Source organism: Geotrypetes seraphini, chromosome 7 (genome assembly GCF_902459505.1).
Source record: "Geotrypetes seraphini chromosome 7, aGeoSer1.1, whole genome shotgun sequence".
Lineage (NCBI taxonomy): Eukaryota > Metazoa > Chordata > Amphibia > Gymnophiona > Dermophiidae > Geotrypetes > Geotrypetes seraphini.
The window spans coordinates 174,608,117-174,634,790 of NC_047090.1; the positions used below are offsets into that span (position 1 = coordinate 174,608,117).

A 26,674-nucleotide genomic window follows, 5' to 3' on the forward strand; every position below is an offset into this window, starting at 1 on the left:
ATAACTTCCTGGATCACCTGGAACCCTTTTTAAAAATTGGTGTTACGTTGGCCACCCTCCAGTCTTCCAGTACCATGCTGGGCTTTAAAGATAAATTACATATCGCTAACAAGAGCTCAGCAAGTTCATTTTTCAATTCTATCAGTACTCTGGGGTGCATACTATCCGGTCCAGGTGATTTTCTACTCTTCAATTTGTCAAATTACCCCATTATATCTTCTAGGTTTAGGAGATGCCATTTTGGAATTGGCACTTAGTGTGCTACATCTTGGTGCTTCTATCCTTTGGTGCCCAAAAGGTCAAGAGTTACTATCTATATTACTCTATGAGTAGCATGAGGTATAAAATATTGCAAAATGACTGACTTTTATCCCTAGATCTCGACTATATTTTAAGCTTCTGTAATTCTCTGTTTTAGGTGTGATGACAAGACATGGGACTAGTACTGAATTACAATAATGTTTCTGATGTTTTAGACCTTTGATTGCCCAGAAATATCCATTCTGCACCATGTTGTCCTAATGTGTCCTCAGGGCAGAGACTATGCCCTGGCACTTTCCAGGTCACTTTCTGGGTAATTATTACACTTTGCATTGGAATAACACTGGGTAGAATGCATGATGTGATGTGTTAATCTAATGCAAAGAAAATCCATCCAACCATCAACAAAAACATCATACTGCACAATCACATCATAATTTTGTTAGCATAGCATAAAAGAGCCCCTTTAGATGTAATCACTGACCCCACATAGGACCCTGAATGTGCAAAAAAATGTTTTTGAAAAGTGCAGTAATTACTGTATACGTAAAAAATTTAACCCATGCCATCAAATCAATAACCCTAACAACTGATACCAAAGCATGTACGGTATTTGCCCTACAGTGCATACAGACTGTCAACCTATTTAAACACTCCAGTGTACCTACGGACACTTATTTTCACACTGAAGCTCTCCTTGCATCCTGTTCGACCGGGTGCTGCTGCATTTGCCCGGAAAGCTATTTTTATGGGCATCAAGACCATCCTTCAGTGCTGGTTATCGTCCCATACCCCTACTGTGTCCCACTGGCGGACTCAGATGATCCAGCTGGCGGGATGTGAATGTCTGGCTATTACTGATATGGACTCTAAGCATGGTTCACTTTATTTACATTGTTGGTTGCCATTTTGTTCTACTTTGACACCCTCTGTACGCAGTAGACTGCTGAATTGATTGTTGGACATTGGAGTAGCTGTTCCCATGGGTGGGAGGGTGGCGGGTTGGTTGGGTGGGGGGGGGGCTTTTCTTATGTATTGGTTCATTGTTGGATTGTTCAATTTTGCCTTTCTTTGAAATTAATAAACAGATTTAAACATAAACACTCCAGTGGCCCAAAGTTACACTGAAATAGCATTTGTCTTATTGTTGACAAAGACAGATTTATCGCACCACCCTGGGTGCCACTCATCCACACTACACCGCTGCTTGCAATGCATAGAGCAACCATTTATTCTTGTATTCTGAGAAGTTTTTTATGCCTGTGATGTGCTCCACCCCAAGTTTCTTGACACTTGATCGTTGTGTGTGTATGTGGGGGGGGGGAGAATTCTGAGGCTTTTTCCTTCTCTTAGATGAGACATATTTGGTGGCTCATATATGGGATAAGAGGGTTCACCTTTATGTAGATTCTTTTGGATTTTTAGGGTTTTGCACCGGTCTCTTTCTCTCTTATCATTTTTGTTCTACACAAGAGAAGTGCGAGTGGTCTGCTAAGCAGAGAACAGCATCTCCCCAGCTTCGTAGCCTGAAGTATGCTTTAAGATCTTAAAGGCCCTTATTTCATACAGCAGCGGTTCCCGACCCCAACCAGTCAGGTTTTCAGGACACCCTGGAGAAATATTCATGAGTTACAGTCGCATGCAACAGAGGCAGTGCCATGGCAATCTAACTCCTGAATATCCACTGTGGGTATGCTGAAGACCTGACTGGCTAGCGTTCCCCCCACCAGGACAGGCTAAGGAGCCGCTGTCAGACAGAATTACCTAACATCTCAGAGCCAGGGCTTCCATTAGGCAAACCAGGAAATTGTCAAGAACGGCAGGATTCTGGAGCTGACCAAAGGCAGCAGGCGGGTCATTTAAATCCCCTCTTTAGTTCCCGCCCGCTTGGTGGTCCTGTTCAGGCACGCACTCCAGCTCAGCCCCGTGGCCAGCAGGAAGGTGAGGTCTTTTAGAGGACTTTCCTCTTCTGTGCAGGGTCAGTTTCACAATATGAGCTGAGAGATCCCATAACCTCAGGGCTCATACTGCGAGACTGAACCCGTGTAGCAGAGGAAGCTGACATGCTATTAAGCACACTTCCTCCTGCTGGCCACAGGGGCTGAGCAGCTGCAGAAGTACTTGATTGGGGCATTCTAGCTAAGCTAGCTGTTTGCATGAGGTGCCAGAGCTGGGGGAGGTGGTTGGACAAGATTTGTTTGCAGCAGTAGTTTTCAAACCGATCATGGGGACCACCAGCCAGCCAGATTTACAGTTTATCCCTAATGCAGTGGCGTAGCGAAGGGCGAGAGGCTCCCGGGGCGGTAGCACCCCCTCCCCTGCCCTCTCCTCCAGCCCCCGCCCCTGTCCCCTGCCACACACGTGTGCCACTTCCCTTCCTCCGTACCTCTTTAATTTTCCCGGCGCGAGCAGCATCACCAACTTGCTGATCATGCCGGCTCTCCCTCTGACATCACTTCTTAGGTGCGGGACCCGGAAGTGACATCGGAGGGAGAGCCGACCGTAGCGCGAGCAGCAGGTTGGAGTTGCTACTCGCGCCGGCAAAGAGCTAGAGGTACATTTGGGTGGGGGTGGGGTGAAGGCGTGTGCGTGTCAGGGTGAGGAGTGGGAAGGAGCAGGGAGCAGAGAGGGATGTCGGCACCCCCCCACCACGACGGTGCCCGGGGCAGACCACCCCTCCCCACCCGTCTCCCCTTACTACGCCACTGCCTTACTGAATAAACATGAGAGAGATTTGCATATAATGAAGTTGACTGGTATGTAAAGCTGTCTCATGCATATTCATTAGGGATATACAGTACTCCCCCGAAATTCATGGGGGTTCCGTTCCAGAACACCCGCGAATTTCAAAAAAACCCGCGAATATGGTTTTGCACCTATCAAAAGGCAGGAGAGGGCAGCTGGGGTGCCGACAAGTGCAGAAAATCATTTGCGGTATGCTCCGACCGCCTCTTCCTGTTACTGAAATCAGGCTACACCAATCAGGAGCTGCTTTGACACGCAGCTCCTGATTGGTGTAGCCTGAGTTTAGTACAGGAAGAGGCAGTCGGAGCATACCATTAATTACTGAGTCTGCGATTCGCGAACCGCGAATTCACGGGGGAACACTGTATTGAAAATACAGTTGGCTAGTGGTCCCTTAGGACTAAATCTCCTTGCCCAGGGGTACCGTGCTACCCTTTAATGTCTTTTCTGTCCTATACTGACATGCAGTTCTCTCCCCTCTCCCTTTTGTACCAGTTTGTCTTTATGTCTTCCCTATTTTAGACTTGAAATCTATACCGCTCAGGAAACTAATATCAAATTTTAATAAAAACTTGAAACTTATCTGAGGTTTCTGGTCAGGAAAAACTTTTCAGCCAAACACTAGATTAGGTCTTTTTCAGCCCCTCCTCTCTGGCAGATTTATAACCCATACTTTGGGAGGGGGGGGAGAACCAAATTTCACATTTGGGACAGATAAACAGAATTCCACCCTTGTTTTGGCATCCTGCGCTGACGTGTATGAATTCATCTTCCGAGTATGTTTTCACTATTGCTGGTAACAGCCAAATAAACCAGACATGACAGAAACCTCAACAAACTTTCTCTGAACAAACTGAAACACAGCTGTGAAATGCTGCAGCTCAGGAAATAAAAAAACCTGAGAAAATTAGGAGTTGAACCTGTTCCCGACTGCAAGACTATTACTTTAACCCTTCTTTCATGGAATAGTGTTAACACCAGGATTAAAACAACCCACTACATGTGCTTTGTGGAAGTAATATTTATATCTACCCCATTCTCGGGAAATTACACAACAGTGGGGGCCCTAATGGAATCCAAAGGTTTCATTTCTCCAAAATGGCCGTCACCGGTGAAAGAGTAGAGGGAAAATGTGTGTGACTCAGAAGATCCTTTCCTTTTCTCTGTAATAATCTGTGATTGCTTCAGATTGCTTAGGAAGTTTGAAGAGTTTTCAAGTTTCAAGTTCAAGTTTATTAATTCTTTTGATGAATCGCTTAATCATAGTTCAAAGCGATGAACAATTTAAAATACATTGAAAGGGGAACAGTACAATACAATACAAAACAAACTTAAAACAATACAATAGGTTAAAACTTAACTCATCATATTCATAACATAAGGTAAAAAAAGGGTAATGAAATACAATTTAATATAGGAAAGCAGAACAAAAAAGGAAAGGTACAAGAGGGAACAAAAAATTAAAAGCATATTAATAGAATAAAATCAATGACCTGGGTATTAAAAAATTAAATATCAAAGGCATCTTTAAAAAGAAATGTTTTTAAGTTACTTTTGAATCTTCCCAGGTCCTGCTCCTTTCGTAAATAAATTGGAAGAGCGTTCCAGGTCTGTGGCGCGGTTACTGAAAAAATAAATTGGCGTCTTGTATTTATTAAGTGAAGGGATAGTTAATAAATTTTGTTCATTTGATCTTAAAGCTCTGACAGGATTATATGGAATTAGGCATTTATATATGAAAGCTGGTGTTTTATTGAGAAGAGATTTGAAGGTAAGCAAACAAAGTTTATATGTTATCCTATGGATAACTGGAAGCCAATGTGCATTTTTTAAAAGGGGTGTAACATGATCAAACTTTCGAGAATTGGTAATAATTTTAATGGAAACATTCTGAATAATCTGAAGACGTTTAATTTAATTTAATGATATTCCCTTAAAGATATTCCCTTTCTTTTGCAGGGCTTTAGTAAAACTGCACTTGGAGTACTGTGTTCAGTTTTGGAGACCACACTACCGAAAGGACGTGCTGAGAATCAAGTCGGTTCAGCGAACGGCCACCAGGATGGTCTTGGGGCTCAAGGATCTCACATATGAAGAAAGATTTAAAAAATTGCGGCTGTACTCACTTGAGGAAAGAAGAGAACGGGGAGATATGATTGAAACATATAAGTACATCACGGGACGCATCAAGTCGGAAGATGATATCTTCTGGCTCATGGGACCCTCGACCACCAGAGGGCATCCGCTGAAGATCAGGGGAGGGAAGTTTCATGGCGACTCCAGGAAGTACTTCTTCACCGAAAGAGTAGTGGATCATTGGAACAGACTCCCACTCCAGGTGATAAAGGCCAGCAGCGTGACGGATTTTAAGAGAAAATGGGATTCTCACGTGGGATCTTTAAGGGAGTAAATTCAGGGGAGGGGATACTTGGAATGGGCAGACTTGGTGGGCTATAGCCCTTTTCTGCTGCTTGTTTCTATGTAGGGTCAGTCATTACGCAAACCAGGCAGTGGCCTAGGGTAGCAGCTTATGGAGGAGGGAAAGATGACATCAAAGCAAAATGATGACTCGTGTCCATAAAACTAAAAAAAACCATCATATTTAGTCACTAATACCAAGGGAATGTAGTCTAGTGGTTAGACCTACTTCCTCAGCACCCTGAACTTGTGCGTTAGATTCCAGCCTCCTTGTGACCAGGACATATCCTCTTTTTAGAGGACTGTCTGGGTACCTGGACGGACTTTCGAAAACCCGGTAGCCTGTCTGGGTTTTGGAAAGCCCTGACCTCCGGCTGTGCCTGGAGGGCCTCCGAGTATGCGCGGATGACGTCAACACGCCCTCCAGACGCGACCTAGAGGTCGGAGAGGAAAGGCGAGGCTTTGCGAGGGCAGGGCCAGAGGTGTAACGGGGCAGACTGGAGGCAGAACAAGGCGGGGCCATGTGTCCGAGTTTTTAGGTCAGAAAATCTGGTAACCCTACCTTGAGTGAACCTCCTTCGCGAAAAGATGGTTTATAAATCCCAATAAACAGATACAAGGACAGATCCACAGAAAACCTGCAGGTGTATACTTGTTTAATCTTTTGCTTTTTACGAGCCATTCAGTGTTACAACCTTTATGTAGCCCACAGGTAGATAATCCATGAGTTTTTGCTTATCGATTATAGGGACCCCTGAGGAAGACATCTTTGTCGAAACATGGACCATGTTGTGTCCCATGTTTCTAGTGGATTGGGTCCTATATGTCTTTAGGTTTTTATGTGGATTATCCAGATAATTTTAATTTAGTCCAATTCAGGAACATCAACCATCAACCCTCCACAGAGTCTTTTGTTTTGGTGTCGCACTTCTTTACTGTGGAGTGATTGGGTCATTTTTTTTTTTGTTCTTGTCTTTCTCGACAGTTTACAATCCCACTGAGATGCTGTGGGGTGATTTGAAATGGGCTGTACATGCAAGAAACCCCTGAAACATCTCGGAGCTGAAAGAATTCTGCATTGAGGAGTGGGACAAACTTCCCTCAGACCGATGTCAGAGACTGGTAGATGGCTACAAGAAGTATCTCACTGCAGTTATTTCAGCCAAAGGGGGTAACACTAGCTATTAGGGTGTCCTAATTTATCCCTCGGCTAGAATACACATTTTTGTGGATATCATTTGTTTCATGAGGAAATGAAGGAAAATTTTTGTTGTTCACCTGCAATAACATCACTTTCTTTTCCAGAGATAAATTTAAAAAAGATTTGACATCGATATGTGAACATTTTTTAAGAAAGAAATTAATATTTCGGGGGGGTGTCTTAATTTTTCACATGACTGTATGGGCAATCTATCTACTGTAGGTGTGCTTGAAAATCAACTTGAATCGAGCCTGTGGCATCCAATACAATAGGAAATATTTCTGCTGCCCTACAAGTATGTTCATTCTGCTGCCCCTCAATCTCTCTCCTCTCTTCTCTCTCCTTATACACCTCCCAGAGAACTCCGTTCCTCAGATCAGCTGCTCTTAGCTTTACCCTTCTCCTCCACCTTGTTCCTTTCATCTAGCTGCCCCCTACGCCTGGAATAAATTACCTGAGTTTGTCTGCCAAGCCCCTTCCTTTGTTTAAAAGCAGACTGAAAACCCACCTTTTTGAAGTAGCCTTCAATCCATAACCCTAGCCAGCAGATTGACTGTTCCCCTTATCTGTATCCATGACATCCTGTTTTTCTGTCCTTGTCTGTTTAGATTCTAAGCTCTCTCGAGCAGGGACCGTCTTCTTCGTGATTCTGTACAGCGCTGTATGCGTCTGGTAGCGCTATAGAAATAATTCATAGTAGTAGTAGTGTGAAGAGTTTCAGTCTTTGGGAAGCAGAGCTGAGACTGTGATGTCATAATGCCTCATTCCACCAATAAGAGCCAACCTCATCAGTGATGTCACAATGGCTTGATTGTCCTGTCCTCCCCTCTGCCCTCCAACCCAGCCAGCTGATTAACCGTTCCCCTTAACTGTATCCATGGCATCCTGTTTGTCTGTCTTGTCTGCTTAGATTGTAAGCTCTTTGAGCAGGGACTTCTTTGTGACTCTGTACAGAGCTGCATGAGTCTGGCAGCGCTGTAGAAATAATTCATAGTAGTAGATTTACTTTTATTTCTCAGGTCAACTATCACAATTCAGCCTTATACAGAGGAAACGTTAAGCACACTCTGAGCCTGACCTGACAGTGGAAACTATGTCTTTGCTCTAGATATTTACCAGTCTAGAGTAAATGTTTCTCACTTAAGTGTATATTTTCCTTGCATTGAGGTTGAGTGGTGGAAATTGCAAGGTTAGTGCGTTTGATAAGCTAAACGCTTGACAGTGCTGTTTCAGGGCCTTAAGTAAACTGCAAAATCATTAACCTGACACACTGGATACCACATACGGTACTTTGTGAGAGGCAACAACACCTGAACAATCATAACAGCGGGATCTGGATAGTCCTTGCTGCTGTCCCTAAACACCCCTTTTTCCCTTTACACTCCTTAACATAAAACCAACACGCTTTATTATGGTATATAGCCGCAGCTCTTTATTTAAATTACCATAACCAATAAGTTAACTTTGCATAAATTAACATATTTAACATAATGAACATTAATTAAATTAACATCAGCAGGCTCCTCCCAAGCTACCCCGTGCAAACATTGCATTTGCCCTCGACCCCGCCACCAACAGCAAGCGTCTGAGGGGTGGCATGACCTCATGCCCCTTTAACCTGGGTCACCTGACCCCAAGGCACGGCTCCCAGCCGGCCCACCGCTCATCGCCGGATGAGCCCCAGCACCCAGTAGCTCGGGATACCCGCCTTCCCAAGCCACTAGAGCCACCAACCAAAGGGTGGGCAGGTGGGACAAAAACCGCTCTGGAGGACCAGCTACAAACTGAGTCCTCCAAGGTCCCGATTTATCAACTCCCTGGCCCGCCCCGCATTACTTGAATTAACCAATCCTCCTCTTGCCTTTTCAGCGCGCGCCCCTCCCCTATTCCTAAGCTAATTCTGCTAACCTACCCGTCCTCCCAGCTTGCCTGCGGACACACGAGGGCCTCCCAGCCCCGTGTTACTATCCGCCATTTGAGACAAGCTCGCTGGCTACTCTTTTCTGCAACAGTGCATTTAGAGTCTGTTGCAGGGTTAAGTATGCTGCTATGTGAAAGGGGAGAGCACACACATGTGTGCATAATATGTGCGCGCGCTTATGCGATCATGACACAAAGAGTTTTTGTGCTGGAAAAGGCTGAGCCGTCTCAGATTTAACCAAGTCAGCACTTCTGGCAAATTAATTCCCAACGTACAGAGCAGTGTCTCGCAAACTTTGCCAAGCTGCGGCACGCTAAACGTAGTGGCTGGGGCTCAAGGCATCCGGAAGGCGCGGATGTCGATGCGAAGAACATCATCGCGGTAACGGCTGTGAATGCGCAAAAGCCCTACAGATGGGCCCTGAGCCACCGGTGGGAGGTGCCGGAAGGGAAGATGTGCAGAGAGGAGAGGCACGAACGCTGGCTGATTTCCTAAAGGATGTTCCTCCTGCCATGAGAGGCACGTCCTGTAGGCAGTCAGCCAGCGCCTCCTTCCCGGTGTCTCGCTGCCCACCTGAAATCTCGGGAAGCACACAGTTTGCGATACACTGGCAGAGGTATATAGTCTGAATCAAGAGTCCAACCCGAGCTCCCAGTGTGGATAGTGAAATCTGTGTAAAAGGGCCCTGGATACCGAGACTTGAAAATTAGCTCGACCCATGGATTCCAACCCCCAGTCGCCCCAGACCTTCTCTGACTGGTCATCTGGTTCCAAATCAGAAACCTTCTCTGAAGGAGGCAAAATATTGGAGGCCAGATCCGCTTTCGGCAGGCGCAGAGGCACCACGACAACTAAAGTAAGCTTTCCACATGAGACTCACAAAATCAGGAATAAAGCCCTGACTAGGAATCCCATCTTGTCGTCCCTTGGGCTCTCCAGCATTCATGCATTTGCGTTTTGCCAAATCGCTCTCCAAGGGCTCTGGGAAGGATTTCCTCTCTGACAAACGAGCCCCCTGCAATTCCCAAGTCGTAGAGGTACCAGAAGAGGTTAGGTCCAACTCCCCCCCCCTTCACATACACCATGGCACACAGACACTCCTCAGCTGACCATCTAGCGCCAACCTGGCATACTACAGGTCTGAGAAGTCCATATTAAATGATTTTAAGTAAAATTGAGTTGTCTTGAGGCAGAAAGAGGCTTTTTTAAAATCAACACTGGGAAATCCAAGATGGTCGCTGCAGCAGCATTTTAACACCACATAACAGCCCAGGAAAGCTACAGCAAGTTACAAAAAATTCAGGAAAAGGGATTTTGGAGGTGGTGCAGTTCTTGGAGTGACCCCCCAGGAAAGAGACTCGGGAGTACTGGTCGACAAGTCAATGAAGCCGTCTGTGCAATGTGTGGCGGTGGTGGCGAAAAGGGCAAACAGAATGCTATGAATGATTAAGAAGGGGATCAAACATATCGGAGAAGGTTATCATGCTGCTGTACCGGGCCATGGTACGCCCCCACCTGGAATACTGCGTCCAGCACTGCTTGCCGTGCATGAAGAAGGACACGGTACTACTCGAGAGGGTCCAGAGCGACTAAAATGGTTAAGGGATTGGAGGAGTTGCCGTGCAGTGAGAGATTAGAGAAACTGGGCCTCTTCTCCCTTGAAAAGAGGAGACTGAGAGGGGATATGCTCAAAACATTCAAGAGAATAAAGGGAATAGACTTAGTAGATAAAGACAGGTTGCTCACCCTCTCCAAGGTGGAGAGAACGAGAGGGCACTCTCTAAAGTTAAAAGGGGATCGATTCCGTACAAACATAAGGAAGTTCTTCTTCACTCAGATAGTGATAGAAAACTGGAATGCTCTTCCGGAGGCTGTTATAGGGGAAAACACCCTCCAGGGATTCAAGACAAAGTTAGACAAGTTCCTGCTGAACCAGAACTTATGCAGATAAGGCTAGACTCAGTTGGGGCACTGGTCTTTTACCTAAGGGCCACCGCGGTAGCGGACTGCTGGATACGATGGACCACTGGTCTGACCCTGCAGCGGAAATTCTTATGTTCTTATCTAATCCCAGAATCCACCAAAACTGCCATCTGGAGACACCTCCCCCCACCTATTTTCCCATAGGCTATAATGGACTTACTTTCTGTGCTGTGCTATACTGGTGCTGTAGCCTTCTTCAGCTCTCACTGCAGCTGGGTAGTGGAAAAGATCCTTGCTTCAAAAGAGTAAATATTCAGCGTAGGACACTTCAAACTTCAATCTGCCAGTTGGGTTGACGAAGGACCGAGACCTGAAACTCCCATGGACCCACCCAAGGCCTCAGGGGGGGGGGGGAAGGGGGAGGAAAAACGCATCCAGCACCCATCAAAATCCTCCCGGACCACCACAGAGTTTCAAGTTTAAGTTTCAAGTTTATTTTTGACTTGTTGGATCGCTTAATTTAATTTGCTAAGCGATTTACAGATAAAAATATATATAACAGATTAATTAAAATTAGATAAAATTAATTAAAATTAGATTTTATTTATTAGTTTTTATGATAATTTATCTAATTTTAATTAATCTGTTATATATTTTTATCTGTGATGTACTTAAATGTTTCAATCATATCTCCCCGTTCTCTTCTTTCCTCAAGTGAGTACAACCGCAATTTTTTTAATCTTTCTTCATACGTGAGATCCTTGAGCCCCAAGACCATCCTGGTGGCCGTTCGCTGAACCGACTCGATCCTCAGCACGTCCTTTCGGTAGTGTGGTCTCCAAAACTGAACACAGTACTCCAAGTGAGGCCTCACCATGGCTCTGTACAACGGCATCATAACTTCAGGTTTCCTGCTGACGAAACCTCTGCGGATACACCCCATCATTTGTCTTGCCCTGGAGGAAGCCTTCTCCACTTGATTGGCAACCTTCATGTCCTCACTAATGATCACCCGTAGGTCGCGTTCTGCCGTGGTCCTAACCAAGGTCTCACATTTTAGTACATAAGTTCTACGCGGGTTTCTCTTACCCAGGTGCATTATCTTGTATACTGTACTGACCTGAATAAGGAGGATTTGACATAATTTGGCCACTTTCAGATATGCTAAAATTTAAAAAGGTTTTTGAAAATGAGGGGACAAATTCAGAACCAATGCTAGAAAGTTCTTCTTCACCCAAAGGGTGGTGGACACCTGGAATGTGCTTCCAGAGGGTGTGATAGGGCAAGGTACGGTATTGGAGTTCAAGAAGGATTTGGACAATTTTCTGAAGGAAAAGGGGATAGAGGGGTATAGATAGAGGGTTCCTATACATGTCCTGGACCTGGTGGTCCCCCGCGTGAGCGGACTGCTGGGCATGATGGACCTCTGGTCTGATCCAGCAGAGGCACTTCTTATGTTCTTTTATTTAAAGACAGGACTTGTATGTTGTTTGACAGCTATGGATGTATTTTTTGTAAACTGCTTAGGTTAAAGCGGGCTAGCAATGTAATAAATAAATAATTGAAAAATGGATTAGTCCAATAAAATGGTATTATCTTATTTTCCATTGTTAGTTTTATTTTTGTTTGTTAATTTGTAAATTGATGATTGCTATTTCTCAGTTTTTACATCTGCTATCTTTATATTTTGCACAGTATTAGGGTTTCTGTCATGTCGCATTGTATGCAGAGTCTGGCTTCAGTTTGCAGTACAATACAATCTTTATTTATATACCACCAATACCTTATGGAAGTTCACAGCAGTTTACATAAAATAAATGATCTAATACAGCATTATGAACTGGTTAACGTAAAGTTCTATCTTTCTAAGTACAAATTCATCAAACAGATAGGTCTTTTTTGAAACTTTGTTTAAAGTTATTTTGTTGATTAATCTTAATAGGTAAAGTTTTCCATAGTTTGGCCGCTTCATAAGACCAGGTTGAAGTATTTATATTTTTTATTTCAGGAAAACGAAAGGTATGAATTTGCCTTAAATTCATTGGAGAATTAAAAAAGTTGCGGAATGTAATCTGGTGTGATCCCCAAAGCGTGTTTTAGAAACAATAGAATTTATAATGGATTCTAGCTTCCTAGTTTTAACTTTTGTCTCCATATTTCTATTTTTAGTTTGTGATTACCGTACATACTCCATACTGGGTGAGGGTGTTTCTGTTTGTACCAAGGTATGTGAGGAGTGTGTGGTGCAGTGGTTGGAGCCACAGCCTCAGCATCCTGAGGTTGTGAGTTCAAATCCTACATGGCTCTTTGTGACCCTGGGCAAGTCACTTAATCCCCCCATTGCCCCAGGTCCATTAGATAGAGTGTGAGCCTGCCAGGACACATAGGAGAAAAATGCTTGAGTACCTGAATGTACACCACTTAGAAATAATAAATGCTATAAATAAACATGGTTTTCTGCTAGCATCGACTGTGCAGGATTGATTTCTACTAGCCTGGCTTGTTTAGTTTTACAATGGGTGTACTGATGTCCTAGTGCTCACTGCAGTGTGTAAGATGCTACCTTTTCCTAGGCACACTCTTGTTCTGCAATGTGTGGATTATTACTAAAAATCATGTTTTTCATATAGAGGAGGGGGTGTTAAAAAATGATGAGACACGGGTGTCACTGGAGTACTGTGTGCAATTCTGGAGGCCACATTACAGTAAAGATGTGCGCAGAATTGAATCGGTTCAGCGGACGGCCACCAGGATGATCTCGGGGCTCAAGGGTCTCTCGTACGAAGAGAGACTGAACAAATTGCAGCTCTACACTCTCGAGAACGTAGGGAGAGGGGAGACATGATCAAAACATTTAAGTACCTCACGGGACGTGTCGAAGTGGAAGATGATATTTTCTTTCTCAAGGGACCCTCGGCCACAAGAGGGCACCCGCTCAAACTCAGGGGCGGAAAATTTCATGGCGACACCAGAAAGTATTTCTTCACAGAGAGAGTGGTTGATCATTGGAACAAGCTTCCAGTGCAGGTGATCGAGGCAGACAGCGTGCCAGACTTTAAGAATAAATGGGATACCCATGTGGGATCCCTATGAGGGTCAAGATAAGGAAATTGGGTCATTAGGGCATAGACAGGGGGTGGGTAAGCAGAGTGGGCAGACTTGATGGGCTGTAGCCCTTTTCTGCCGTCATCTTCTATGTTTCTATGTTTCTATGCCAGGTACATCACTGTTCCTACCCATCCCCACCCTATCCTCAGTCAATTCTTTTCCATCCCTACCTCATCCCTGGCACAAAGCAGACCTTTTGTCACCAATTCCATGCATTCCTGCAGATTCCCAGTGGTCCCCATCCTTATGCACACTATTCTCTTTCTCTAAAAGAGCAGCCGGTCTTAACAACATTGCTCCCATGACAACATGGGGGGGGAGAAGCCATGATGAAAACAAACGTAACGGGAAAACAACACAACACATTTTTTCAACTGCCCACCCCTACTAAGGGGCCCTTTTAATGAAGTACTTAACGTGTGAATTCGTGAACGTTAACTGCTGTCGTACAAGTGCACCAGCTGTTACTGCAGTGGATTTGCAGTTTGCACTTGCTAAATTGTGCATTAACCCTCTAACTCCACACAAAGTGTCAAAGATTGCGCGCGCAATTTAACACCAAGCTAATTGGCATTTTAACAAGCAATTATTGGCACAGTGGTTAGAACTACAGTCTCAGCACCCTGAGGTTGTGGGTTCAAATCCCATGCTGCTCCCTGTGATCCTGGGCAAGTCATTTAATTAATTTATTCATTCATTTATTTAGTCCGTCCTCCCAAAGGAGCCCAGAACGGGTTACAAAGGTGCAATCACAGTGTAGAACAGGGGTGTCAAAGTCCTTCCTCGAGGGCCGCAATCTGGAATATGCATGAGATCTATTAGCATACATTGAAAGCAGTGCACGCGAATAGATCTCATGCATATTCATTGGGGAAATCCTGAAAACCCGACTGGATTGCGGCCCTCGAGGAGGGACTTTGACACCCCTGGTGTAGAATAGCGCTGCCCGATTCAGGAAAAAAATTTTGATTCGTTTCAGCCTACTGAAATGGTTTTTTGATTCAATTTTCCTGCCCAATTGGGTGTTTTTTTCAAACATCCTGGTGGGTTTATTTTATAGCCTCATCACCCTCTTTGCCTTCTCCTAACCACACTGGCGCTGTGGTGTAAATAAAATAAACAAACAAAAAAGACTAACACCAGCTCTGGCAGGATACACGTTTCAAATCTGACATATTGTAATCACAAAATGGAAAATAAAATTAGTTTTTCTACCTTTTGTTGTCTGGTCATTATTCAAATCTTGTTGGTCCCAGGCTCTGGTTGTCTTCTGATAACTTGCTTGCCAGGGTCTCCTTTCTGCATGCTAACCATCCATCTGCCATCTCTGTCCTCCCCTCCCCCGGAGGTCTGGCATCTTTCCTTTTTTTTTGTCGCCCTCCACAGATCCACCTTTTCTTAACTACCCTTTCATCCAGCATCTCTCCTTCCTTCCCCACCACCCTAGGGTCCACCATCTCTCCTTTTCTTTTCCCAACTACCCTCCTATCCAGTATCTCTGTTCCCCCCACACCATCCCTTGTGTCCAACTTCTCTCCCTTTCTGTTCCTTCCCTCCCTAAATCCCATGGTCCATCATCTCTCTCCCTCTCCTCTATTTTTAGACCCAGTATTTCTTCCCCCCAAAGTCTGGCATATGCACATCTCTTTGAACCCTCCTTCCCTGCCTCCGTGTACTTCTACACCAGGGCCCCCCTCCTCTGAAGGTCTGTCCCCCCCCTAAAGGCCTGCACCTCCCCCCTGAAGGCCTGTACCCCCTGAAGTCCTATGCCACCATCCCTGGCCTGTCCCTTCTTTGAAGGCCTGTCCCCCCCTTAAAGGTCTGCACCTCCCCTTAAAAGCCTGCATCCCCCCTGAAGGGCTGCCCCACCCCCCGAAGGCCTGCCCCACCCCCCAAAGGCCTATGCCACCAAAGGCCCCAAAGGCATGTCCCCCCTGAAGGCCTATGCCACCATCCCTGGCCTGTCCCCCCTTTGAAGGCCTGTCCCCCCTCCCTTAAAGGCCTGTTCCCCCCCTTAAATGCCTGAACTCCCCTAAAGGGCCTGTCCACCCCCTGAAGGACTGCCCCCCAAAGGACTGCACCCCCCCCAGGAAGGCCTCCGTGTTGCTCCTGGCCTCCCCGAACCGTTTACCTTATTGCTGGAGCCTGCAGCTGAAGATCGCGGTTACAGTGTCTTTGTGCTCTGAGCTGTTTCCTCCACTGCGATCCTGCCTCTGATGTCAGAGGAGGGCGGGACCGCAGCAGAGGAAATAGCTCAGAGCACAAAGACGCTGTAACTGCGATCTTTGGCTGCAGGCTCCAGCAATAAGGTAAACGGTTCGGGGAGTCCAGGAGCTACACGGAGGCCTTCTGTGGGAGTGGGAGGGTGTGCAGTCTTTCAGGGGGGGGGCAGTCCTTTGGGGAGGCCAGGAGGGAAGCCGGACTGCAGCACTTCCCGACTGACCCTCCCTCCTCGCCCTCTAAAACAGGTGCGGCAGCGGCTAGCCAGCAAGAGCAGCGCTGCCGCTCCTACTTTAGGAAGCGAGGGTCCAAATCGGGAATATGCTTTTTAAAAAAATTTAAATCGATTCAATCGAAGTGAATCAGTGAACCGATTTGAATCGTGAATCGGGCAGCACTAGTGTAGAAGGACAAAATTATTGAAAGACATTTTCGGCAGACATAGCTTAGAAGAATTTCCAGCATTCGTAGAAGATATTACATTGCATAGTATAGATTTAGATCAACAAACACAACTGTGGAAGGATAATATAATACACAAACAACTCCCTTCTACTCAAAAACACACTCTAAAGGAGACAGAGGGTAAAGTGGAAGCAAATAATCGTTCTTTGGCAGTGCAAAGGATCCACAAACATCTAAGCCAGACCAATGTGAGTGGTTATAAAGGAAAAAGCTTCAGAGCCCCTCCCACAAACACCTTTCTGAGTGAAATAAAAGTGGGAACATTCTCCAGGGGTAAGTCTCGTCATAGGCATAAAAAACCTTTCACACATTGGGAGATGTTATAAGCCTTAAGCAATGCAAGGAGAACATAAGTAAATAACTTCAAGCGCTATCAGCTGCTACAAACTTCAATTCAAATAATCACAAAGAGAAAAAATATATTTATACTTAACCCACACAAAGGTAGGTAGAGCAAGTATCACATCGACGCGGTTCATAGACAGTAACGCGGAAGACAAAGGCGCGCGCCGACAACTGAGCGCAAGACGGAGGTATGCGCCGAAGAAAAAGACTGTTTTTAGGGGCTGCAACGGGGGGGTTTTGTTGGGGAGCCCCCCCCCCCACACTTTACTTAATACAGATCGCGGCGGCGTTGTGGGGGGTTGTAACCCCCCACATTTTAGTGAAAACGTAACTTTTTCCCTAAAAACAGGGAAAAAGTTACGTTTTCAGTAAAATGTGGGGGGTTACAACCCCCCAACCCCCCTCACAACACGGCGCGATCTGTATAAAGTAAAGTGGGGGGGTTCCCCCCCACACCCCCCCCGTCGTAGCCCTGAAAAACAGTCTTTTTCTTCGGCGTGCGCCTCTGCGTTGCGCTCAGTTGTCTGCTCGCGCCTTTGTCCCGGCGTGCTTTTGACCTGACACCCATCGACGCGGTGCCCAGTGTTTCGGACAGCATTCACCGTACTAACATAACATAATAGTACTAAAGTTTTAGTGTTGTAAGCGAGTACACGATTGGTGGTTGGCAGTTTAGGTTCTGTGAGTAGCGTCGGTCATTAAGGAGCTGGATTTGTGACGAGGAAGGTTTTCACGGCCTTCCTGAAGCTCCACAGGTTGTCTAGCGATCTAATGGATGTGGGGACGATGGGCCAGAATCTGGGTATAAACTGTGAAGAGTAGGTGGTAGTGTGAGCCGTCTCTTTGTTTGAGATCTCAGTGATCTGTTTGGGACGTAAATTTGTAGTTTTGATGTCATGTAGTTCGGTGTCAGCTGTAGTCCTTTAACCTCCCCTCCCCCATTGCCCCAAATACATTAGATAGTGTGTGAGCCCACCCGGACAGACAGGGGAAAATGCTTGAGCCTGAATGGAAACCACGTGATATATGAATAGTAAAAAATAAAATAAAGTTTTACACATCAAAAAGGGGAATAGGCAGATTTGGAGTGTTCCTTTAAACTAAAAACAATGGCCAATCAGGGACTTCCCTAGACTCCTCCCTAAGGAAGCCCCTGATTGGCTGAGGTGTCCCGGCCCCTCCAAAGGGAGGACCTGAGGCGCCTCAGCCAATCAGTGCCTTAGGCCTCTCCCCGTGCATCAGATGATGTGCCGGGGTGGGGCCTAAGGCCGTTATTGGGGCGGCGGCTGGCCGGACAGCAAGAGGAGGACGACTTTTTTTTCATTGGTTCTGTTGCAGCACAACTGGCCAATCACAAATGATCTTAGAGACTCTGAGGTTATTTGTGATCGGTCCATTGTGCCCCAGCTGAACCAATTAAAATTCACAATGAGACCGGTCTGATGCGGGAACAGCCATGCTTGCTGACGGTAATTAACTTCTATTAGGCCAGGAAGTCCAGAGGGATGGTGGAAACAGGGGGGGGCACATGCTGGTCTTCGGGGGGATGCAGCAGTCCTAAAATCGCAGGGCCGAGGACAACTGCCCTGATTGCCCTAAAGGCCCTTCTTGAAGTACATGGGGGGGGGGTTCAAAGAGAGGGGAATATACCGGATTGAAGGGGGGAGGTGAAGGGGAAGAAATAATGGGCCTGGAAACAGAAGTGAGGGATAAAGATGGTGGACAATAGGATGCAGAAAAGAAAGGGGGAGAATTTGGACCCAGGGGATGGTGTGAAGGGAGGGGGTATAGAGATACTGCATAGGAGGGTAGTTGGGAAGAGAAAGGGAGAGATGGTGGACCCTGAGGTGGTGGGGAGAGAGATGTTGGATGAAAGAGTAGTTGAGAAAAGGAGAGATGGTGGGGCTGGGGCTGGTGGGATCCATTGCTGCAGCTGCTCTGTCATTCTTTGGCCCACCGGCAGCATGAGTGAAGTAAACATGCTGCCTTCCGCTGCCTGGAAGCTTTCCCTCTGCTACTGCTTCCTGTCCCCACTTAGGAGCGAAGTAGGAGCAGAGGGAAAAATTCCAGGTCACCAAAGACAGTGTGCTTACTTCATGCTGCCAGTGGCCTGAAGAATGCAAGAGTACATAAAAACATAAGAAAATTGCCATACTGGGGTAGTCCAAAGGTCCATCAAGCCCAGTATCCAGTTTCCATCAGTGGCCAACCCAGGTCCCATGCACGTAGCTAGATCCCAAGTAGCAAAACACATTCTATGCTGCTTATCCTAGGAATAATCGGTGGATTTCCCCAAGTCATCTCAATAATGGCCTATGGACTTCTCTTTTAGGAAACTATTCAAAACTTTTTTTTTAAACCCTGCTAAGCTAACTGATTTCACCAAATTCTCTGGCAACAAATAGTTCAGGTTTCTCTTTCCCATATGTATCACTTTTGCACTTGCACACATTAAACGTCTCTGTTGGGCATGCCCCCTTGGTAAGTAACACCTGATGGTTTTTGTTATTAGGGCACATTAAGTGCAAAATCTTAACACATTTTAGTAAACCTCGACATAGCCTTCCCCTCCCCCCCCCCAACATTGGAGAGGATGTTCCGGGCCAGCCAATCACTGCCTGGCTGGCCCAAAACTTCCTCTCCGACGTGAGAATTGACGTCGGGGGGAGCTGAGGGCTCGGCACTTGCACGTGCCGTGCTTGGCCTGGCATTGGGGAAGCAGGGATAAATCAGTGGCTTGGGGGGGGGCAGGGAGAGAGAAAGACAGAAAGAAAGAAAGGGGGGCAGGGAGAGAGAAAGAAAGACAGAAAGAAAGAAGGGAGAGAGAAAGAAAGACAGAAAGGGGGGCAGGGAGAGAGAAAGAAAGACAGAAAGGGGGGCATGGAGAGAGAAAAAGACAGAAAGAAAGAAAGAAAGGGGGCAGGGAGAAAGACAGGGAGGCAGGGCGAGAGAAAGAAAGGGGGCAGGGAGAGAGACAGATAAAGAAAGAAAGGGGCAAGGAGAGAGAAAGAAAGACAGACAGAAAGGGGGCAGGGAGAGAGAAAGAAAGAAAGAGGGCAGGAAGAGAGACAGATAAAGAGAGAAAGAAAGACAGAAAGAAAGGGAGCAGAGAGAAAAAGACAGAAAGAAAGAAATGGTTGGCAAGGAGAAAGGAAGAAAGGGACAAGGAGAGAGAAAGAAAGAAAGGGACAAGGAGAGAGAGAGAAAGAAAGGGACAAGGAGAGAGAAAGAAAGGGACAAGGAGAGAGAAAGAAAGGGACAAGGAGAGAGAAAGAAAGGGACAAGGAGAGAGAAAGAAAGGGACAAGGAGAGAGAAAGAAAGGGACAAGGAGAGAGAAAGAAAGAAAGAAAGGGACAAGGAGAAAGAAAGAAAGGGGACAAGGAGAGAGAGAGAGAGAAAGAAAGATAGGGGACAAGGAGAGAGAAAGAAAGAAAGATAGATAGATAGGGGACAAGGAGAGAGAAAGAAAGAAAGAAAGAAAGAATGAAAGAGGAGGGGGCAGGGATAGAGGAAGAAAAAGTTGGACTCATAGAGGGTCAGAGAGAGATGTTGGTTGGGGAATGTAATGAGGTCTGGAGGAGAGGAAGCATGCAGGAGGCTGAAAGAAAGAAATATTGGATTTACAGTCAGAAGTACAACCAGAGACTCATGAAATCACCAGACAGCAAAGGTAGGAAAAATGATTTTATTTTCAATTTAGTGATCAAAATGTGTCCGAATTTATATCTGCTGTCTATATTTTGCACTATGGCCCGCTTTTACTAAACCGTTATAGCGGTTTTTAGCGCAGGGAGCCTATGAGCGTCAGGAGCAGCGCAGGGTATTCAGCACAGCTTCTGTGCTAAAAAACGCTATTGCGGTTTAGTAAAAGGGGAGGGGGTATATTTGTCTATTTTTGTATAGTTGTTACTGAGGTGACATTGCATATTTTAAAGTCATCTGCCTTGACCTCTGGGAAAAAAACAACACCCGAATATAAATAATTAAAATTTTATTGTTGGTAGATCAGCTTGCAAGCCAAAAAAGTGTGGGCACCCCTGCTCTCCAGTAAGGGATGTGGCCCGGCTGAGCCAGACAAAGCCAACGATGGCAGTCTTCCATATGGATCCACTTCAAAATTATACGGTTAGGTCACTTCCAGCCGTTGTTTGGAAAAGGAAAGAGGAACATTTCCTTTTCATCCCGTGTCAAAAGCTTTCCAGGTCTGCGTGTTCACTGGTTTGGACCTGAAGCTGCCCAATGTGGCTCGGCTGCGGCTTGTCAACGATACGTGAGAAACTCTTCAGCTTCTTGGAGTTAAAAAAAAAAATAAGCAAAGCAACCACCTAGAGAAGTACCTTCAAACGGTTGTCGTTTTAAGTTTTAGGAGTCGCCGTTCCCACGTAGACGATGCCCTTTCGTATAATAAGCAAAACTTCAGGTCAAACAAAGTTTGGAAGAGACTTACCTGGGCGGGGGCCGGTGCTCTTCCTCGCCCGCTGCGCTCCTCATCATCGTCGGGAGCGGCTCAGAGGCTGCCGCTGCTGCTGCCTCCGCCTCCTCGCGCCGGCTTCAGATCTTGGCGCCCAGCGAAAAAGCGCGCGCCCCCTACCGACCGGGTCCCATGGCCGCCTCGTGGCCTCTCCCCGCAAGGCGTCCGACTGAAGCAGCCCGAGAGCGAGCGAAGCCCGGGGAGGTCTTTTTCAGCCGCTCGCTTCTTTCGACTTCCTGTACGTCCGGGCCCGGAGAAGCCTTCCAGGAAGAGGCAGGCCTTCGGTGGTCAAGCCGGGTCTTGTGTCGAGGGCTCGGCTCAGGCTGCTCTGAGCGCGCTTTGCAGAGCCGCTGGCTGCATTTTGTGGCGGGAGGAGATTCCCGCGCGGGCTGGAGAAAGTTCTAGCAACCTTTCCAAGAAAGCCCCTGCGAGGACCCCCCCCCCCCAGCCCAAAACAGCTGGAAGAGAAATGTGGCAAATGTCGATTGCATGTTTGAGGAGTGACTGTCCGTGCGGTCAGTTTGCACCAGGACAGTGAAACACCCAGCCCCAGATGCTCAACATGGCTTGCGATTTACCTAGTCAGCAACATAAATTATTTCCTTGGCTCACTCGAAGCCATGGTAGATAAGTTTTTAACAATGTTCTAAAAAGATTGATAGGAAGTAGAACTTAGCAAAAATTGCAACAACTTTTGTCAGATAACAATTAAATGGGAAAATCGTTTATACAAGCAGCCTTTTACAGAAAGAAATGCAAAAAAAAAAAAGTCTAGAATCACCACAGAATCGATGAGATTATTCAGATAGGAGACCAGACAAAATCTTGTAACAAATACAGCCGAATTTAAATAATATTCTTGCCTCGACTGACAACCAGTGTAATTTCTGATAGCATTTCTTTACATGGTCATACTTTTTTTCAGATTGAAAATTAGCCGGACTGCTGTATTCTGAAGGATTTAGGGGGCATTTTGAACGATGCTGGATATCATTGATTGTACCAGAAGCCTAAAGGAAGAAAAGTCATGATCTAATATCGCTTGAGATTTCCAAAATAAAATGTAACTTTTTTTTAAGCTAGGACTTGCATTTCTACATCTTAGTCAGTGTTTTTCAACCTTTTTACACCTATGGACCGGCATAAATAAAATAATTATTCTGAAGAACACTGGGCTAAGTCGTGGGCCAGACCCAGCCCATCTCTACCCAATTTCCATCCCAGACCCCGCCCCCATAATAGTACTAATTGCACCTTGCACGTCCCGTGCCTCATCTAGAAGCCTTCCCTCTGACGTTGCAACGTCAGAGAGAAGGCTTCCGGTTCAGGCGCAGGATGCCCGTAGGAGCCACTGCCCGTGGCTTTGTGCACTGAATCAGTTAGGAAGAGGGAGCTGGCTCGAAGATAACGCCGCATCGATCACACCGTGGACCGGCGGTTGAAGAACACTGTTTTGGGCCTGATGCACATGCTGGCCCTGTGGACCGGCAGGAAATTTCTGTGGACCGGCACTGGTCCATGGACTAGTGGTTGAAGAACAGTGATTTCGATCCAAGTGGATCTCTAGCATTTTAATAACATAGTACCATAGTAAAGGACGGCAGATAAAGACCTGAATGGTCCATCCAGTCTGCCCAAACATACATTCTATAATTTAATTATTTACTTTACATTGTTCTTTTTCTTAGATATTTCTGGGCCAGAAACCCAGAGCTCTGCCTGGTCCTGTACATCTACTGGAGTTTCCGTCAAAGCTTACTCCTGCCCATCCTCAACATAATGGCCTTATACGTGACACAGACCGTGCAAGTCTGCCCAGTACTTGCCTTAGTTCTTCAATATACCTGTATACCATTATTTTCTGATTAAATACGCTCTGTGATCATCCCACACTTGTTTGAACTGTGTCACTGTTTTCCTCTCCCATCACCTCCCTCGGGAGCGCATTCCAGGCATCCACCACCCTCTCCATAAAGAAGAATTTTCTAACATTACTCTTGAGTCTACCACCCCTCAACCTCAAATTATGCCCTCTGATTTTACCATTTTCCTTTCTCTGGAAAATATTTTGTTCTACGTTAATACCTTTGAAGTATTTGAACGTCCCTCCTTTCCTCTAGAGCAGCGGTCTCAAACTCGCAGCCCGCCAGATACTATTTTGAGGCCCTCGGTGTTATAAAGAATGATTCTTTATGAAAAACTTGTGCCTTAAGGGTCCGGCGGTCGCATTCTGGAACGTTGCCCGCCTCACTGCTGTAACCTCACGCAAGCGCTTTCCTGCGCCCGTACGCAATTGTGAGGTGGAGTGAAGAGGACAATCGCGTACAGACGCAGAAAAGCGCTTGCGTGAGGTTACAGCAGTGAGGCGGACAACGTTCCAGAATGAAAGGTAGCCATCGGAGGCAGTGCAGCTTGTGCATGTGTCCGGTGCTGGAGGAGGCGAGACCTGAAGGCAGTTGCGGATGTGACTGCCGGGCACTTAAGGCCATACATCAGAGGAGGGGTGGGACTGCGACGGAGGGAACATGCTGTGGAGGCTGATGGCAGCCTGCTAGGATTGCTACAGCTGACCAGCAATCCTCTGCAGGCTGCTTTAATGTGAGAGCGGGAATCTGGGATGGAGGGAGGGAAGGGAAAGAGGGCCAAAAGGAAAGATGCCACACCTCCAGGGTAGGGAATGGAAACGGAAGGGAAGGAGAAAGGAAGAGACCCTGGCAAGCAAGTTATCAGAAGACAACCAGAGCCTGGGACCACAACATGATTTGAATAATGACCAGGCAACAAAAGGTAGAAAAAATAATTTTATTTTCTGTTTTGTGATTACAATATGTCAGATTTGAAACGTGTATCCTGCCAGAGCTGGTGTTAGACAGCAGGCGTGAACTAGGACCTAAAAGAGAGAAGAAAAGTATTTTCTATTTATTTTGTTTACTTCACAGAGCAGGTGTGGGGTTATTAAAGACTCAACTCGTTGTCTTAATACATTCTGCTTCATTTTTCAATCAAATTCCTTATATTCAGCTTAATGTATTTTATCTGTTCTATGTATTACTTCTTTTTTTTGTGTGGCCTTTTCCAGCCTGGTTTGATAGTGCCTGTTATATGTTGTTATATCTTGTCTGGTTTGTTTGTAGTGTTTGTATGGTGTTCTGTGTATGCTATTCTATGAAAATTTTGTGATATTTTTGCAAATTTTAAATTAATAAATATGTACAATATTTCTAACTTTGTAATTTGAGTACATTGCTCTAATATTATAGTATTTTTCTGTGGTATATACTCTTTAGGGATTCCTTTTTCTTATCTTTGAGATTTACTTTTGAATCCCGTTGTTTATTGGTTGCAGCTCTCTGCTTTATTTTTTGCTTCTTTCCCTGCCATGCCGGTATTTTATTGGCTGTTTGGCTAGCATTTAAACAGTTCTTTTTAAACTGTCAGCAATGCTTCCCCAATTTTAAACTGTTGTTTTCTTTTCTGCATTATATTGTAAATGCTGTCTTTTATCTGTTTTTTGGGTCCGTTATTCTAATTTGTGTTATGTCTGTATCCCATGTGTTAGCTCCCTTGTTGTGACCCGCCTAGAACTTCTTCGCTATGGCGGTATATAAGAATAAAATTATCATCATCATTATTGGAGAGGTTGTAACCCTATACTTTGATTAAGACTGAGGAGTCCTATCAAACTGCGCTAGCAATTTGTAGTGCAGTGAGCCGCGCTGAATGACCCGCACTGCTCCCGCCGCTTGCAGTTTCCAGTTCTACTCTGCAGCACTGGAGTGATCTCCTTCCATCAAAACTCATTTGGTAGGAAAAACATTACCGTTAGATGTTAGGAAGGCATTGCATACTCTCTCAAATATCGGAGTTCCTTTCTCTTTATTTAAATTGTAAACTGCCTGGTCCTTGTAATAATTTGAAGATGTAACATTACGGATTTGATTGTGGGTTTTTTTTTTAATTTTCTTTGAGTATATCATTCTCTCTGATGATGTGAATTCTCTCTTCAAAAATGAGGGCTATGTAAGAGACAGAGTATTATTAATTTCCTTTTTTGGGATCACTAGATCCAAGTTTTATTGTTTCCCTTAAGTCGTAAAATGTGGCAAAGTCTCTTTTTCCATATATAATGTTTGATGTATATATATATATATATATATATATATATATATATATATATATACATACACACACTAGTCTTTAAGCCCGTTACATTAACGGGTGCTAGAATATATGTATGTCTGTCTTTCTTTCTGCCTGTCTCTCTCCTTGCCCTTGTGTCTTTCTTCTTTTCTTTCTGTCTCCCTCCCTCCTACTATTTGTCTTTCTTTCTATCTGTCTCTCTTCCTGCCCCCTATGCAGCATTTATCTCCCCCTCTCCACTTGCTGTATTCACTGCCTTGCTGTATTTACATGAAAGTGTGGTATAATCAAACAAACTAGAGCAATCTCTTCACGCGTAGTATACCCTCCAAAGGGTATAGGGTCCAAGTGCTCTGCAGTGCCCTGATCAGCTACAGGAGAACAAATTCTACAAGTGTGTGCATAGAAATACTACCTTGAATACGACGACTACTCCTATTTATCATTAGTATAGTGTTGAAAGGCATACGCAGCGCTGTACATTTAACATTCAAAAGATGGTCCCTGCTCAGAAGAACTTACAATTTAATTTGGATAGAGAGACAGGACATCTCAGGGTTGGGGAGTTTCTAGTAGAAGGGATGATACGATGGGTAAAGGTAGCCAACGGTGAGTGGGAATTAAGAGCTGAAAGCAGATTAAAATAAGTGAGCTTTTAGCTTGGATTTTAATACTTCAAGAGATGGAGCATGACGTATTGACTCTGGAAGCCTGTTTCAGGCATATGGCATGACAAGAAAGAAGGGATGGAGTCAGGAGTTAGTGGTGGAGGGTACAGATAAAAGGGACTTACCAAATGAACGGCGTTCGGGGGTGGGGAGATAAATGAGGGGCTAAAGAGTGCTTGCACTTGTAAGTAAGAGGCACTTGAGCTGTATTCAGAAGCAGATGGGGAGCCAATTAAGTGACTTGAGCAGAGGGGTAATATGAGCATGGCGGCTTAAGTGCATGGAGCTTAACAAATAGTATAAGCAGTCTTAATTTTTTTATTTTACCTGCAATTAGAGAATGACAAGGGGACAAATTTTTCCTCTCCCCGTGGAAATTCATTTTCCCAGCTTGGAGCGTTATTTTCCTGTCCCTGCCCCATTCCTGCAAGCTCTGTCCTTATCTGCACAAGCCTCAAACACTTTAAAATCCTAAGTAGCAACATTCTAGAGCTCAGATTGTGATGTCATAATGCCTCATTCCACCAATGCCTAAGCTCCGTCCTCATCTGCACAAGCCTCAAACACTTTAAAATCCTAAGTAGCAACATTCTAGAGCTCAGATTGTGATGTCATAATGCCTCATTCCACCAATGCCTAAGCTCCGTCCTCATCCTTAACTGCACAAGCCTCGATCAGTTATGATTTTAAAGTGTTTGAGGCTTGTGCAGTTAAGGCAGAGCTTACAAGCATGGGACCAGAACAGGGACAGCTAAAAAACTCATGAGGACGGTATGGGGAAATTGAG

At 45.4% G+C, this 26,674-nt stretch overlaps 1 protein-coding gene across 2 annotated transcripts in view; it reads right to left on the reverse strand.

The window, feature by feature from the left end:
• Positions 1–21,456, reverse strand: part of RIN3 (Ras and Rab interactor 3) — a 104,531-nt gene extending 83,075 nt beyond the window's left edge. For both annotated transcript variants that reach the window (XM_033953045.1, XM_033953044.1), the window contains exon 1: positions 21,056–21,456. In XM_033953045.1, coding sequence (XP_033808936.1) covers positions 21,056–21,102 — 47 coding nt within the window. In that variant the 5' untranslated portion in view covers positions 21,103–21,456. The remainder of the gene's footprint in view (positions 1–21,055) is intronic.
• Between the last annotated feature and the right edge of the window lie 5,218 nt (positions 21,457–26,674).